The sequence below is a fragment of the Bos grunniens genome, chromosome X, assembly GCF_055505025.1.
Source record: "Bos grunniens cultivar Pamir isolate PY7600 chromosome X, Bosgru_T2T1.0, whole genome shotgun sequence".
In the NCBI taxonomy this organism is placed as follows: domain Eukaryota; kingdom Metazoa; phylum Chordata; class Mammalia; order Artiodactyla; family Bovidae; genus Bos; species Bos grunniens.
Genome location: NC_141194.1, coordinates 13,362,677 through 13,377,327, shown reverse-complemented (window position 1 = coordinate 13,377,327; position 14,651 = coordinate 13,362,677). Strand labels below are relative to the sequence as shown.

At 49.2% G+C, this 14,651-nt stretch overlaps 1 protein-coding gene across 20 annotated transcripts in view; it reads right to left on the bottom strand.

Moving 5' to 3' along the window:
• The window catches only part of NHS (NHS actin remodeling regulator), a 502,026-nt gene that overhangs the window by 81,957 nt on the left and 405,418 nt on the right, over positions 1 to 14,651 (bottom strand). Inside the window, exon 1 of one of the 20 annotated variants that reach the window (XM_086386810.1) lies at positions 7,244 to 7,594. The exons of the other annotated variants lie outside the window; for them this stretch is intronic. Within the exon in view, the coding sequence (XP_086242936.1) occupies positions 7,244 to 7,469 (226 nt within the window). The 5' untranslated portion in view covers positions 7,470 to 7,594. Of the gene's footprint in view, positions 1 to 7,243; positions 7,595 to 14,651 lie in introns of those variants that run through there. 20 annotated transcript variants of the gene reach the window in all.

The window sequence follows — 14,651 nt, the reverse complement described above, 5'->3', positions numbered from 1 at the left end:
GATATATAAAACAACATGAGTAAATTTCAGAAATATTATGCTGAACGAAAGAGGCCAGGCATTTTTAAAGCATAATACTATATGGTTCAATTTATATGTACTCTTGAAGAGGCAAATCTAATCTATGGGACAGAAATCAGAATAATGGTTGACAAAGGGGGTGGAAGATTGACTGGAAAGGGATACTAAAATTTGGGGAGTGATGGTAATTACTATTTGTTACTTTGGTTGCACAAATGTATGTGTCAGAGTCACTGAACTCAACACTAAGATGTGTATGCAACTTAATTGTCTGTTAAATTATATCTCAATTTTAAAATTACCCCTGCTGCCACCCCCAAGAGCCATGTTGGGTACTACTGTAATGTCCTGTTATTTATTATTTTCATATGCAGTTATGCGTTTTAAACTTTCTTAGGTCCCTCAGCAGGTCCTGCACAATACTTGGGACTCTACATTTGTTGAACCAATGAGTAATAATCACAGTGTAAAAGGGAATTACAGGAAAATTAGAATACAACACATACATAATTCCACTGTTTCCATTTTCCTGTGAGTCAACACCACTGCAAATGCAGGTCCCTATCTCCTAACATGTAACAATAACCCAATATCTAAGACAGCTTGCTTTTATTTACAATAAAAGAGGAGGCAAGGAAATAAGAGAAAGCTTTTGTCTCCTATATTTTGAGGTAACACCACATAATTACTACTCTATTTCTTAACTCTAGTGCAATAGACCAAAAGACATCTGATGAATCACCTTTTCATTCATAAAACCCTGCTTATATCTTTTATCGCTTTTATCCTGCTAGAATAATAGCAGAGACACAGTGCTTGATGGGCCTGCATTATCAGACGCTATTGGAAAGGTCTAGATAAGAGTGCTGAACCACCTATTAGTATTCTGCATGCAAACCCTTCTCTATAACCCAGAGTCATCCGTATCCTGGCAACCCTCAAAATTTCATTCTCATTGAATTGCTAGATCTTTATCAAAATATAATTATAGCCTTAATTTGAAAGATAAATTTTGATTGCCAGTGCCATGCCCAAAGGAAGAAATAATCAGGTGGGAGAGTGCTCAGGCACAATTGTTAACCATATAATCAATGTCATGAATCACCCATCCCCTAAAAAAAATAACTTTGGGGAAGTTGTGAGGGGTAGGGCAAGGAGGGGAAAAAAATCACTGAGGCATCAGACTGACTTAGGACTCCGTCACTTCCTGTTTGCTCTTTTTCTCACATTTCTGCTTCAGCACTTGTCATCTCTGCCCAACTGGAAGAGTCTGGGGACGGCCCATGCTGTGTGGCCTGCTTCTGTGTGTGCGCACAGTGGCCCAATCCTCAGCAGGGGGTAACCTGGTCTCCAAGCCACCTATCTTGGGTCAGGTTTCCAGAGAGCAGGCTCTGGAGTCACATAGGCACTGGAGTGTGGGAAGCTTAGTAGGAAAAGCTCTTGGGGTGAGGGAGGGAACTGAGCAGGATCGGGCAGAGAGAAGCTTCTCTCTTCGCTTGTGGGAGGGGTCCTCGGCTAATCCCCGTCACAACGAAGGGCCAGCCAGCCCCCTGGGTGAGCTCTGGAGTTGGGGTGGCTGCACAGAACTGTCCTCAATGGAGGCAGTGTGGCCAGTCGCTGGTGTGCGCTGACCTGGGAAGGTAAGGGGTGTGACCTTGGGCGAGGCAGCTCTCTTCAAGGACAGTTCCCAAAGAGGGGCTGGGCTGTGAGCCGTCAGCCAGCCGTGCCCAGTGCTGGGGTATGAGTGCTTGAATCCTGAGGAGGAAGGGGCTGTGTGGGTGCAGCGAAGTAGCTGCTGCCCCTCCACTGGCTGGAGTGATGCAAGGGCCTGTGGAGGATGATCCGAAATGGAAGCCCAACACACTGAACCCATGAGCCCATTTCTGCGGGAGAGCAGCTGTCCTTCCTGAGGCAGCCAGGTGCTCCCAGTGTGCGTGCTCAGTCATCTCAGAATGCATGTCTAGCTGGGAAAGAGGAGGTGGACATCAGAGGGACTTTTGTGCCCTGATCCAACTGGTATGCTTCTTATTTGAGGGTGGGTACTGGTACTTTGTAAAAAATAATCGATACCTGTGCGATGCTGTCTGGGAAGGGCAAGAGAACAGAAGTCACAAACTTCAGTCCCCTTTCCTTTTGGGCACTTACATCCGCAGCCTCAGTGCTTTCATGGTCATAAACGGGTCCTGACTTTGGGATGGAGAAAGACCCAGGCACGTGTAGCCATGTTTGTCCACTAGAGTACAAGGAATAGATATCTTTAACCTACATCTTAATGTACAGTCAGCTTCTCCTGAGACCTCTGGGAATGCTCAAGTTTGTAAATACAGAGCCTTCAGAGTTCACCACTGTGGTAGTCTGTCTCCGCCCCTCCAGGATTCATGGCCTTTTGGCAAAATAAGTCACAGGCCCAGCCTTGAGAAGGCTTGGAAGCCTCTGCCTTTGTGCTTTTGGGGACCCCAAGTCACTAGGTAAGAAGTCCATACCCTGCTGGCAAGGGCACTTGGACTGGCCCTGAGACTACACAGAGACAGAAGCAGAGCTGAGCCCTCAGAGCATACACCACCAGTAAGACTAGTGGAAGCACTGCCCTGGGGGCTTACCCGACCCTGCAGAATCTTGAACCAACAGATCCGCAGTCGTTTCTTAGGCCCGTGAGTTTGGAGTGGATTCCTACAGAACAGTAGATAGACAACATAATCACAACTAGCAATTACCTCAAGAGTCAAATGGCTATGCTGGCCTTGCCCCTCCCCTCTCGAGTCAACTGCCTTTTCAGATTGGACTGAAGAGCCCTTCCTCATTTGATGGCCACTTTTCACAAGGAAGAAACATTTTTTATGACTTCATAGTAGATACTACCTATCCAGGGATGAGTAGACCGAAAATTTTAAAAGGAGGAAAAAAAAGCTTCACTGGACTGTCAGAGCCAGAGGTGAGGAACTGGGGCTGTCTCACTAGCTACATGGCTTAATCCTGTGTATCATTTTCATATGCTGGGGGCTCAAATTCATGCTTCAGTCCATTTACAAATGACTCCCTGTCATGGACCTCCAAGGTCACTCACTAAGAGAAGAAACTCAAAATATTACATCCTGAGTATCAGGGTCTGTGTTGACTGTACACATCACAGAAGGCCAGAACCTGGAGCCCACCAGAGCAGAGATGGAGTGTAGCCAGATGGTCCAGGATTGGATTCTGGAGCCACGTCACCTGGGATCAAATCCCAGATCTGTCACGTGTTACCTGTAAAACCCTGCACAAGTTACTTAACTTCTCTGTGCCACAGCATCCTTATCTATAAAGTTGGTATGATAATAATCCCTCCCTCACAGGGTTCTTATGAGGATTAAGTGAGTTCATCTATATACCGGGCATAGACCAGTGCCTGGCTCTTCTGAGACTAACTCTAACTGGTTCTACAGTAACAACTGGGGGGAAAAATCTCACATCGATTTTAGGTAATATGAATGGCTGTTTCTAGTGATTATACAATATGAAGGCTATCTAGGGGACTGTATATCAGCTTTCTGAAACTCTACCCTATGTAACTGTTTTCCTAAGAGGGCAGAGTGATCAGCACATGGCAGAAGGAACACAGAGCTAAGAGAAGGAGACCTAGGTTCTAACTGCAGCTCTGCCATAAACTAGCTGTATCACATTGGGCAAGTGATCTATAACATGGGGAATAATGACAATGACCAGATGGTCCCTCCAGAAGTCTGTTATGTCTCAACACCTTTCCAAATCCTGTGAAACAGGAAAGGGCAAGGTGGAATTACCACCATTTAAAAAGAGAGATATGTATTTGGCTACACGACCTGCCCAGAACCAAAGCCAAATCCAATCCCGCTGCTGCTGCTGCTGCTAAGTCACTTCAGTTGTGTCCAACTCTGTGCAGCTCCATAGACGGCAGCCCACCAGGCTCCCCCATCCCTGGGATTCTCCAGGCAAGAACACTGGAGTGGGTTGCCATTTCCTTCTCCACTGCATGAAAGTGAAAAGTGAAAGTGAAGTCTCTCAGTCGTGTCCGACTCTTAGCGATCCTATGGACTGCAGCCTACCAGGCTCCTCCGTCCATGGGATTTTCCAGGCAAGAGTATTGGAGTGGGTTGCCATTGCCTTCTCTGATCTAAAGGAGACCAAAACAGGGGCATCTTCCAGGCACAGACTACATTTCCCAGCCTCCCTTGCAGTTTGCTGTGGTCATGTGATTGACTTCTAGCCAGTGGAATGTGGATGGGGATGAGATGTGCTACTTCCAATCCCCAGTGCTCTTTCCCCTTCTGTTGGCTAGATGCAAAGAAACTCAGGAGGGACTCCGAGGCCTTAGGGGATAGCAGAGCTGCAAGAGGGCATGAGACCAGGTTCCTTGTCATCACAAGCTAAAAGTTGATTACACTTTTTATGATAAAGAAAAAAACTGCATTGTGTTAAAATCCTGAGATCTGGGACTTATTTGTTATGGTATTCCTTAACCAATGCACTCAGTGTGAGTCTCCAGTTAACTGCTGATCCAGGTTCTGAACTTCAAGAGGAAGCAGCACCTTTCTGTTTTGGTATAACAGATCATTGACATCTTATTTGCTACAGGCAGAGCCAAGTCAGTGAGTCTTTAGGAAAGACTTCTGCATCCCAGCTCATGGTCTTCCCATCTGCTCTTCTAAGGGGACCAAAGAGTTAGCTACTGTTGCACTGGGCCTTTGGGCTAAATGGAATCATCAGTAATCTTGCATCTTCTGTAGGGAACATCAAGGTGAGGGACATTTCTAAGATGAACCAGCAAATATTCTGAGGCCTCTGCTGCTGCTGCTAAGTTGCTTCAGTCATGTCCGACTCTGTGTGACCCCATAGAGGCCTCTACTAGAAGACTAATCAGGAATGATTAGAGGATTTATCAGAGGTATTTGGTTTCCTAATCTCTTCCTTCCCCCAATCAAATGCTATCTTAATATGGTCCTGATCTCCTCTGTCCATGGCATTCTACAGGCAAGAATTCTGGAGTGGGTTGCCATGACTTCCTCCAGGTGATTTTCCCGACCCAGGGATCGAACCCAGGTTTCCCACATTGCAGGCAGATTCTTTTCCATCTGAGCCACCAGGGAAGTCCAAGGAAAATAAATGTATAATTTAAAAATCAAAGTGCACTTTGAAAAGGAAGAGAGACTCACCCAGTAGGTTCTATCTTGAATAGGGAACTGATGGTGGGAATGTGCACCTTCCCTCCTAAATTCCCATACACTCTAGTTTATTTCTTTCAGTGTTAAAAGTTTAGGCATTTACATTTTTTCAGCAGTTACCAACGCATTTTTGCCAAAATGAAAGAAAAAAATCCTATGATTCAATCAGATCAAGAACAGATGGGGTCTCTCTTTTTTCTTCATGCTGGACTTTGCTATCTTTGCCACTAAAGGAAAGGCAAACATGGGGAAAATGAAGGTTTATGGAAATAAATAACAGGAGAGCCCTGGCAGGCTCAAGGGAACCAGGAATCCAGGAGGAGACCGCAGCTTCCTGCCATCCACTAGCATCACTGAAGTCCTCAGTCCCTTCCTGTCTCCTCCCTTCCATGTGGTACCTTCCCCATTAGCTGAGGCTGCCCCTCTCAGACAGACCAGGTTCCCTGCAGTTACCAAGAAGAGGTTCCTCACTCAACTGTCCAGAGATTTACATCTGGACAAGACAGAGTGGCACCCCAGCTACCATCTGCACCCAGGGAGCTGGCATGATTTAAGTACCACCTGGACCCTTTGGTCCCTCTATATTCCCAGACAAATGCCTCTGGGGGGGGTGTGGCCTGCTAGCCCCTGAAGCACAGAGGAGGAAGCCCCACATGGATGGCTAAGCAGAACTCCCAGAGAATGTAAAGCTGCAGAATACCACGGCTGGGGGCTGCGGAGGGGTCCCTGTCTGGGATCCCATCCCCCAATCTTGCAGCCCAGTAGCTCTGGCCCTCACAGAGGGGTGGACAGGCAGCTGCTGTCTCACCCAGACCAGCGCCCTAGCATCCCCACCCTGTCCGGAGACTGGAGGCAGCACTGCCTCTGAAGGCTGTGTGGACCTAGCCTCAGGCTTCCTGGGGGCCCAGCGGGGCTCACTCTCACATATCCGGGAAGGGAGACCCCATCCTTGTGATGGTGGGGTCCGGCTAAGCTGCATCTCCAGCCGCGCAAGGCTATTTTTAGATGCTGTTATCTTTGCCTTGCTCACAAGCAGCTGTGAAAAACAAACTGGGGACCAGGAGGCACGAAACTGGAAAATAAAAACCTCATAAAACAAGAGCTCCCAAAGTCAGGAGCTGAGCACACGGTGGCCACAACGCCGGGCACCATCATGGGCGGGCTTGCTTAACCTTCCCCTGAGGGGGTACCGGGGGTGGGGGTGGGGGGCTTCGCTCTTCTACTGTCCACCCATCCCTGGCCTGGCAGGCCCTGGGCAAATCCTGCTTTGGCCCGCTGGCCGGCGGGACTAGTCAATCAGAAGCCGGACTCACACGCCCCCAGTGACCCAGGTGGACAGGTGTACCAAGGGAGCTGGCTTGATGGGGTTAACACTGCCACAAAAGCAAAAGCTGCAGCTCGGTCGCCTCCCTCGTCCAGCTCATCCTAACAGTCCACTTGCCTTACAGCATCACAGCCAGCTCTGTGACAGGGAGACCCCTGCACAGGCAAAATGTCTCCCAACACCCAGCGACAGGGCAGAAAAACAGGAAGAGGCACCAAGAGGTGCCCCCAACTTCTCCCCAGCCCCTAGAGCTTCCAGAAGGCCGAGTCTCGGGGTGCCCTCCCACTTCCAGTGCCTTCGAGTCCCTGTCGCCACCAGCCCCTGCAGTCCCTGCACCCAAGCTAGAAGAGGCCTGGGCAGCCGCGTGGAAGAGTGCTGCCCCGCCCCAAAATCCAGGATGGGGGTGGGGAGGAGGCGGCAAACTTCAAAGCTGCAGCTGCAATATGCTTAAAAAAAAAAAAAAAGGCCACTTCCCCCAAAGCCAGAGTGGCTCCCCTCATCCCTCAGAGCTTTGCGCGGTCCACCTTGACCACCGGCTCCCCCTCACTCTGCTCTGCCAAGGGGACCTGGCTCTTGGACCTTGGCTGGGGGTATTTCCTCTCATGCTAGCGTGCGGCGGGGCTGCGGCTCCTGCTTCCTCCACTCCCCAAGTTTACCCACCAGCCAGAGGTGTGAAAAATTAGTTAAAAATGATGTCACCTGCCCCTCCCCCCTCCCCCACACGCCGGTCCCATCTCACACACACCGGAACATCCCGGGGGGTTGCGGTGGGGCTCCGGGCCGAGGCTGGCCTCCCCAGGCGCCCGCTCAGGCTCGGGCTCGGCCCTGGGAAGCCCGCCCGCGCTTCGTTCCCCCGGTGCAGAGATCCTACCGCCCGTGCGCCCTGGGCGCGCCGCCGGGCCCCGCGCCGGCTCCCCGGGAATGCGGCCGTCAGGTGAGGTAGGCATGCGTGCCGGCTCCGCAGCGAAGCAGCAGCTGGCTGAGGCGCTGGGCTCGCGATCTGCCTCTTCTCCCTCTCCCTGCAAAGGAGAGGCCTCTCGGGGGGCTTTCCAGCACCTTGTTGCGTTAGGACCGCATTCCCCCTTCCTTCTCCCTTTTATCTTAGTTTCTGCTTCAGATGCAAAAAGGGAGATCACCGGAGTCCATGCTCAGCTCCAGCCAAACTCGGTCCACAGGCTGAGAGAGAATTATGAATGGATGCTGCCTTCTGATGAGGAAGTCGACTGGGGAGGTCTCTGCGCACGGCGCGCTCCATCAAAGCCGGGGCATTGGCCCCTCCACTGCTTCAATGCTGCAGGCAGAGACACCTAATTGACCACTGGGAAATCAGGTGCCAGGAGACCTGGGCGGGACGTAGCCCCAGGGCCACGCTGGGATCCAGCGCCTTGCCGGTGTAGACAGCTTCGATTTACAGCCCAGTGAATGGAGGGGACTGCGGCAGCCAAACCTCCCGGGCAGCAGGCACGGTTGCACCAACGCTCTGCAGACAGCCGCCCGACTCTGTGAACATCTCCTGGCTCCACTGGGCTAAAGGGAACCTGCTAAAAATAATCCGTCCCCTGCTGCCAGCCGCAGTGAGCTGCAGGACTCAGACCCCAGCCCCAAACTCGGTGGCGCACCGGAGCTGGCCACAAAGCGGGCCCTGCGCGCTTAGACGAGCCGGGAGCTGCAGAGGATCCTGGATCTGGATTTCTGGTACCTGTGCGTTTCTTTCTCCGGTAGCACGACCGCTGGCGCTGCGCGTTACCCATGCCCAGAGAGGCGGCGGGCTCGGCTCATCACCAACAGGCTGGACCGACCACGGCTGCTCAGCACCACACCCCCGTGGTTCCCTTCTCACCTCCCCGCTCCCTGGTCTCAAGCCAACAGCAGAGGAATCAGAGACGCCGACCGTGCCAACTCCTCCAGCCGGGGCAAGAGGGAGGCTGGAGACTGGCGCGGAGCATGTGCCCGCGTGCGTAACAGGATTAGAGCGGCTGAATATTGTAACATTGCCTCCCCTCCCCCCTTTCATTGGCGAAACCTCGCAGCCTGGACACAACTCAGCCTGCCCAGGCTCCAAAACACTGCAAAGACAATGCCTTCCCGGCGACGGGCTCATCTCCAGGGATGGGTGATTTACTAAACCAACTCTGAGAAGAAACCAGGGCTAAAAACCACGGCACTGTGTGCCCATGCCTTAGGCTGGCAGGTTCTATATATAACCACCACATCCAGAAGACAGAAAGCCATTTAGGGCCACCAAAAACACAACACTTATGGGATATATCCCTAATATATAACCAGGGGAAAAGCAGTGAATGAAATTATCCAAAATATGCCTTGTGGGAGGCAGTTTCTGGTACTTTGTCTTGAAGCCTTGGAAACCCATTTAGGGAAAACTTGTCCCTGTTTTGACCAGGCTACCTGTTTTCAAATAGGGAGACCGAGGTCCTGGGCAGATTTGCACACAAGAGCAGTCCTGTGTCCATGAGGCCCCTGACCCCTCCATAATTCACAAATTGTGGTGAAACACTCGACTTGCCAAGGTCACAAGAAATCACAGGGTTGCCACAAGCCCTGGTAGAGAGTATTTCCTAATTGGCATTACTATGAATTACAATTGTGATCACACAAAAGATCACGTGGAAGCCAAGTTAGTCCAGGCTGGCTGCTCTCCTCTGACCCCACTCACACCAACCTCTTCCAACGGCTGCCAGCCTGCAGCACAGGCTGGAGTCCCCTCCGGAAGACAGAGCGAGGCGAGGTCAGGAAGGATGAGGTGGGAGGAGGTGGTGCGGTCACTCCAAGTGAGGCCGAGAAGAGTCGTGAGCCCCAAAGTTCAAGGGGTAGATTGACAAAGGAAAAGATCCCACCAGGGAGATGAGACAGAGAAGCAGCAGACCAGGAAAGGAGGGAAGGCCTCTCCTGGACACCAGGGGACCACAGGGTTTCACGAAGGTGGCATGATGGAGAATGCCAGACATCCCTGAGGAGTCAGTGGGAGCAGAGCCCACCACTCCCTTGGCTTTGGGGGAGCCTGGTTGAGTGGCCACAGCGGGTGTGGAACTGCTGCTGAAAAAAGAAAAAAAAGGAGTCTTTCCCTTTGCTTGTCAAAGGACCAGAGGCACCCGGGAGCTTGTTTAAAGCACACTGAGAGCTCTGGGACAGACTCCACCAGGCCACGGGAAGCCCTGCCATGTGCGGACTCAAACCTCTCGGGCTTTGAAATGATAATTTATGTTCCAGTGAGCAAAATGGCCACCCTCTACAGCAATCCCTGGCAAGATCAGAGGGAACTGGTGGCCAAGTCACTAATCACACATCCCAAGGAGATGGACTGTCTTGCTCCAGCTTTTCAGGGCTGCTCTACCAAAGGAGAGCCTCAGCAGTGAGGCCCGCAGGGCTCCGTAAAGTGATGAAAATGGCCATCCACCCTTTGCATTCATCTTTATAGCAATGAGGTTGTTGTTAACAGTGACAATGAAAATAATGATATAACTAGCTCACTTACATTTGGATAGGGTTTTCGCAAGTCCTGTGGGAGAGAGAGAGATAGCGCGCACGAGAGAGCAAGCAAACAAACAAACCCTGGACTTTGGTCCCAGAAAGACCTGAGTTGGAATCTGAGCTTTTCCACTCTTAGCAGTATGGCCTTTGGAAAATCATTTGACTTTTCTAAACCTTGGTTTCCTTGTAAAAGGCAAACAGGATGCCTAATTTATAGGGTTGTTAGGAAGAGGAAATAAAATAATAGATACAAAGCACCTTGGTGGTGCCTGGCACATAATAAACCCCAATGAAGATAGCTCCTTCCTGTGTCTTAGGTCTTCCCGAACATGCTCAGACTGTAGTTCTTCTGAGTCCCCACCCTGTTTCTGGTGGTTAGGGTACCTGATGCTTCCTATGGCTCACAGGTTCAAACAGAAGTACTTATTGAACATCCTGGATGCCAGGTACTCTGCTGGGTACTAGAGTGGACAGAGCGGACTCCACCCTCTTGGAGCTAGCGTTCTAAGGGCAGAGTTTACATCCCAGCCCATGTGGGTGTCCTGCTTTTTTTTTTTTTCTGGAAGCCAAAGGTACCAGGTCTCAGGAAGAAAACAATGGCAAATGTGTTGTCCCTTTAGGACAGTGATGATCTAGAGTAGGGATCAGCAAACTTGTTCCATCAAGGGTCAGATAATATTTTAGGCTTCGAAAGCCACGAGGTCTCTATTGCCGTGACTCCACTCTGCTGTTATAGCTCAAAAGGCATAAATGAATGGAGGGGGCTGAGTTCCAATAAAACTTTATGCACAAAACACACAGGGGGTGGGATTTGGCCTGAGAGCCACAGTTTGCCAGCCTCTGAATCTATGACATGACTCAGGACAGGACTGTTCCCTTTAACTGGTATTCCCAGGAAATGTAGGAATGGTATTCCCAGGAAAAGTCCATTCATTCAATTATCGGTGATCATCCATTCAATTCAAGTTGATCCGACCAAAAGCGGTTCACTGAAGCCCCTCATTGTTTTGGAGTACATTTTGTATTTTCCCTGGAAGAAACTAGCTAGTTAGTTATTCAACTGACTGTCCCTGTCTTGCTCCTCCAACCAGCCTCCCTGGCCATGAGGTGCAGCCATGTAACTCAGTGTTGCCAGTGGGAGGTGGGAAAGGCCTGTGTGTCCCAGGCCAGGCTCAGAAAAGCTCCTGACCATTCCAACACATATTAAGAGACCCTGGGGTAAAGAAACCCCAAAGTGGAAAGAGCCTGGGGATGCAAGTGACTGCATGCCAACCTGCATTAGACTGCAGTGTCAGAATGAAGCCACTGAAATGTTGGGGGTTGGTTACCAGAATTAGCCTACCTTGAACAAGTCACTCTCCTATCTCTTTAATCAGATGATACAAAACACAATTTAATGCTCTGCTGATTACTTAGGGTCTTTATTAGGAAGGCTTATTATCAGTCTCTATGGCAACACATTTCAAAGACTCCTTTTTGGATTTCCAAGCTCTTTCCCTGATGGTTGTTAGTTCCCCACTGTCACTCCTCTCTTACCTGCTTCTAGCTCCCTCCCTGTACTTTGAAGCCACATTGGGCTGAGGGAAACAGACATCATGGCTGGGTAACAGCTGCCCACTAAGGAAAAGTTACTAGTGGCCTGAGCAAGAATCTAAGTGGCAAGGTGCGTGGGCTTGCTGACAACTATTTGGAGCCCGGGGAAGTGCCTTCCACTTACTTTCAGGCTTAGTGCTGTGTTCCAGAGATAAAGTTACTGGAAGCTCAGCATCTCTGGAAAGAGTGGGCCCTTTCGGTATTATCTAGCCTCCAGATTTTCAAAGCTTTAATGCTTCTACTCATCATCTCAGAGGAATCTAAAAGAAAGGTTCTAATTCTGTCCCCTGACAGTCATGGTCTATTCAGCTTTCAAAATACTGTTACTTCCTGATTTTCTATACATAGATCATATCCAATATATGCCCCAAGTCTGTTCTAAACTTGCCTTTCCTGCTTAATTATTTTGTTGTTATCTTATAGGAGCTGAAAAAATTGATTGGAAAAAGCTAAAAAACTTTAGTCCTGTTCCAGAAGTGATATGTTATCTTTATATCTTGGAGCAGTTTACCAAGAAAACCCAGCTATGCTTTAGACCTGGGCTTCTCTGGTGGCTCAGATGGTAAAGAATCCACCTGCAATGCAGGAGACCTGGGTTGGATCCCTGGGTTGGGAAGATCCCCTGGAGAAGGGCAGGGCAACACAGTGCAGTATTCTTTGCCTGGAGAATCCCATGGACAGAGAAGCCTGGTGGGCTACAGTCCATGGGGTCCCAAGGAATTGGACATGACTGAGTGACTAACACTTGCATTATTTGATGGGTGGGGGCAGTCCTTCCCCAGCATAAGGTTGGGCAGCAGGAGACATATTTGGTGCAGGGAGGAAGCAAATCAAGGAGAGATGTGGGGAGAGGCCTACAGACTCCACAAACCCTGACAGTCTGCGTTCATTTTTTAATTGAAAGAAGCAAGATGACTCAACGTAAGTGATCCTCTTGGTCTGTTTCTTCAGCTATACAACAAGGACAGTGGAGATGACCTGAGAGGTTTTCTCTTGGTCTCTCATTCTGGAAATTTATTGTTTTATGAAACCTGGAACAAAAACCACCTTCTGAAATGATTCCTCATCTTCACTTCTTATTTCTTCTTGCCATTTCTGCTTATCTTTAGAACCGACCACTCTACACGTAAACTTCAGCATCTGCAAGGGCAATAATATGACCTGGGGTGGGGGAACTTCCGAGTGGTCCAGCGCTTAAGAATCTGTCTTGCAGTGCAGGGGGCATGGGTTTGATCCCTGGTTGGGGAACTAAGATCCCACGTGCTGTGGAGCAACTAAGCCCACACAATGCAACTGCTGAGCCCGAGCTTGCAAGTCACAACTGGAGTCTCCATGCCACAACTAAGACCAAGGCAGCCAAATACATAAGTAAATCTTTGTAAATAATAATAGTAACAGTATGAACTATGATCTGCCCAGTCTGGGAAACCCTTTTGCCCCAGACTGACCTTGTTGGTGACCTCAGGAATTCCAATTCTAATTTCACTCTCCAGCATACACACCCTCCCCAGATGTTTCCCTAAGGTGGCCTCCCTCCTTTCCTCTCTTGGGCTCCAATGACAAAAACCCAGTTTGGCCTCCAATGTTTATATTTCCCTGAAGCAAGCCTGGCATCACGTGGGTGTGGCAGAGTCTCACTCCTCCTGGCTCCTTGTAACGTCACATCACAGCTGCCAGCCCACCGCTGCTCACAGATCTCATGACTTCCACAAGACACCACTGCTCTAAAATGGCTTGCTTGTTCCTAAGGAACTATGTGTTTATTCATATACATTTTATATCATAGCAAATGTGAATTAATTTCAGGGCCCAGCTACCCAAGCTAGTGTCTGTATGGCTGCCTGTATACAATTTCTCCTCAAAATTCTCAAAACCATCTGGCACAAACTACTGTATTGTGACCTGTTAAAATAAGTAACAGCTGTGATAATCCCTCTCGATTTATGGCAAGCTATAAAGCTTTGCATATCCTGGCAATGCACATAAAATAATAAATAAAACCATTATCATTCTGTGCTGTCTTGGTGGGAATTATGATGATTTAGCCAAAATGGAGCCCCATGGAATGCATCTGAGAAGCAGAGGTCTGGCCCCATCTGCCCCCCTTCCCCAGCCGCCAAAGCCCCAGCTCACCACTTAGAGCCCCTAGATGTGTTTGCAAACCTTCCCCACTGTAAATACGTCCTTTCTGAGAGAACTCCATTCCCATACACTGCTGCCCACTTTTTATTACTTCAAAGCCTTCTTTTCTGGTGGTGAGTTTCCAGAATTCCTCAGGATATCCAGACCATAAAGAAAACCAAGCTATGCACAGTTCAAGAGTGTGACATAATGTACATCACCAAAACTAAGAATTGTCTTGGAATTGTTAGCTGTATGCTTATAATTGCAAATACTTCCAAGATCCCAGGTTGAAAAATACTATATCAAAGTCATTTCTCTAAAATATGCAGGATGTAGAAAAGAAAAACTTGGTACCTGGCAGGAAAAGGAACTTGGCAGCTGTGATTCTAAGTAGAAGCCACTATGCCCACTGCATGTGAATTTCAAAAAAAGAAAAAAGGAAGGGAACAGGGCTTCCCAGGTGGCACTAGTGGTAAACAACCCACCGGCAATGCAGGAGTGGCAGGATACCCGGGTTCCATCCCTGGGTCGGGAAGATCCCCTGGAGGAGGGCATGGCAACCCACTCCAGTATTCTTGCCTGGAGAATCCCACGAACAGAGGAGCCTGACAGTCTACAGTCAGACACGACTTGCAAAAGACTCAGACACGACTGAGCACACAGACACACAAAGAAGACCCAGTGCAGCCAATAACTAACTAAATAAAATTATTATTTCTTTAAATGAGGGGGACGGGGAAGGAAGCTAGCATGAAATGGCTCTTTACTATGTATGGCTGTTATACATAATCTCATTTAATCCTCACAACAACCTCAGGTATCACTATGCTTGTTTTATGGCTGAGGAAATTGATGCTTAAAGAGGTGAAGTAACTTGCCTAAGGCCATCCAGCTAAAAGTTGAGATGAAGTTTGAACTCAGAT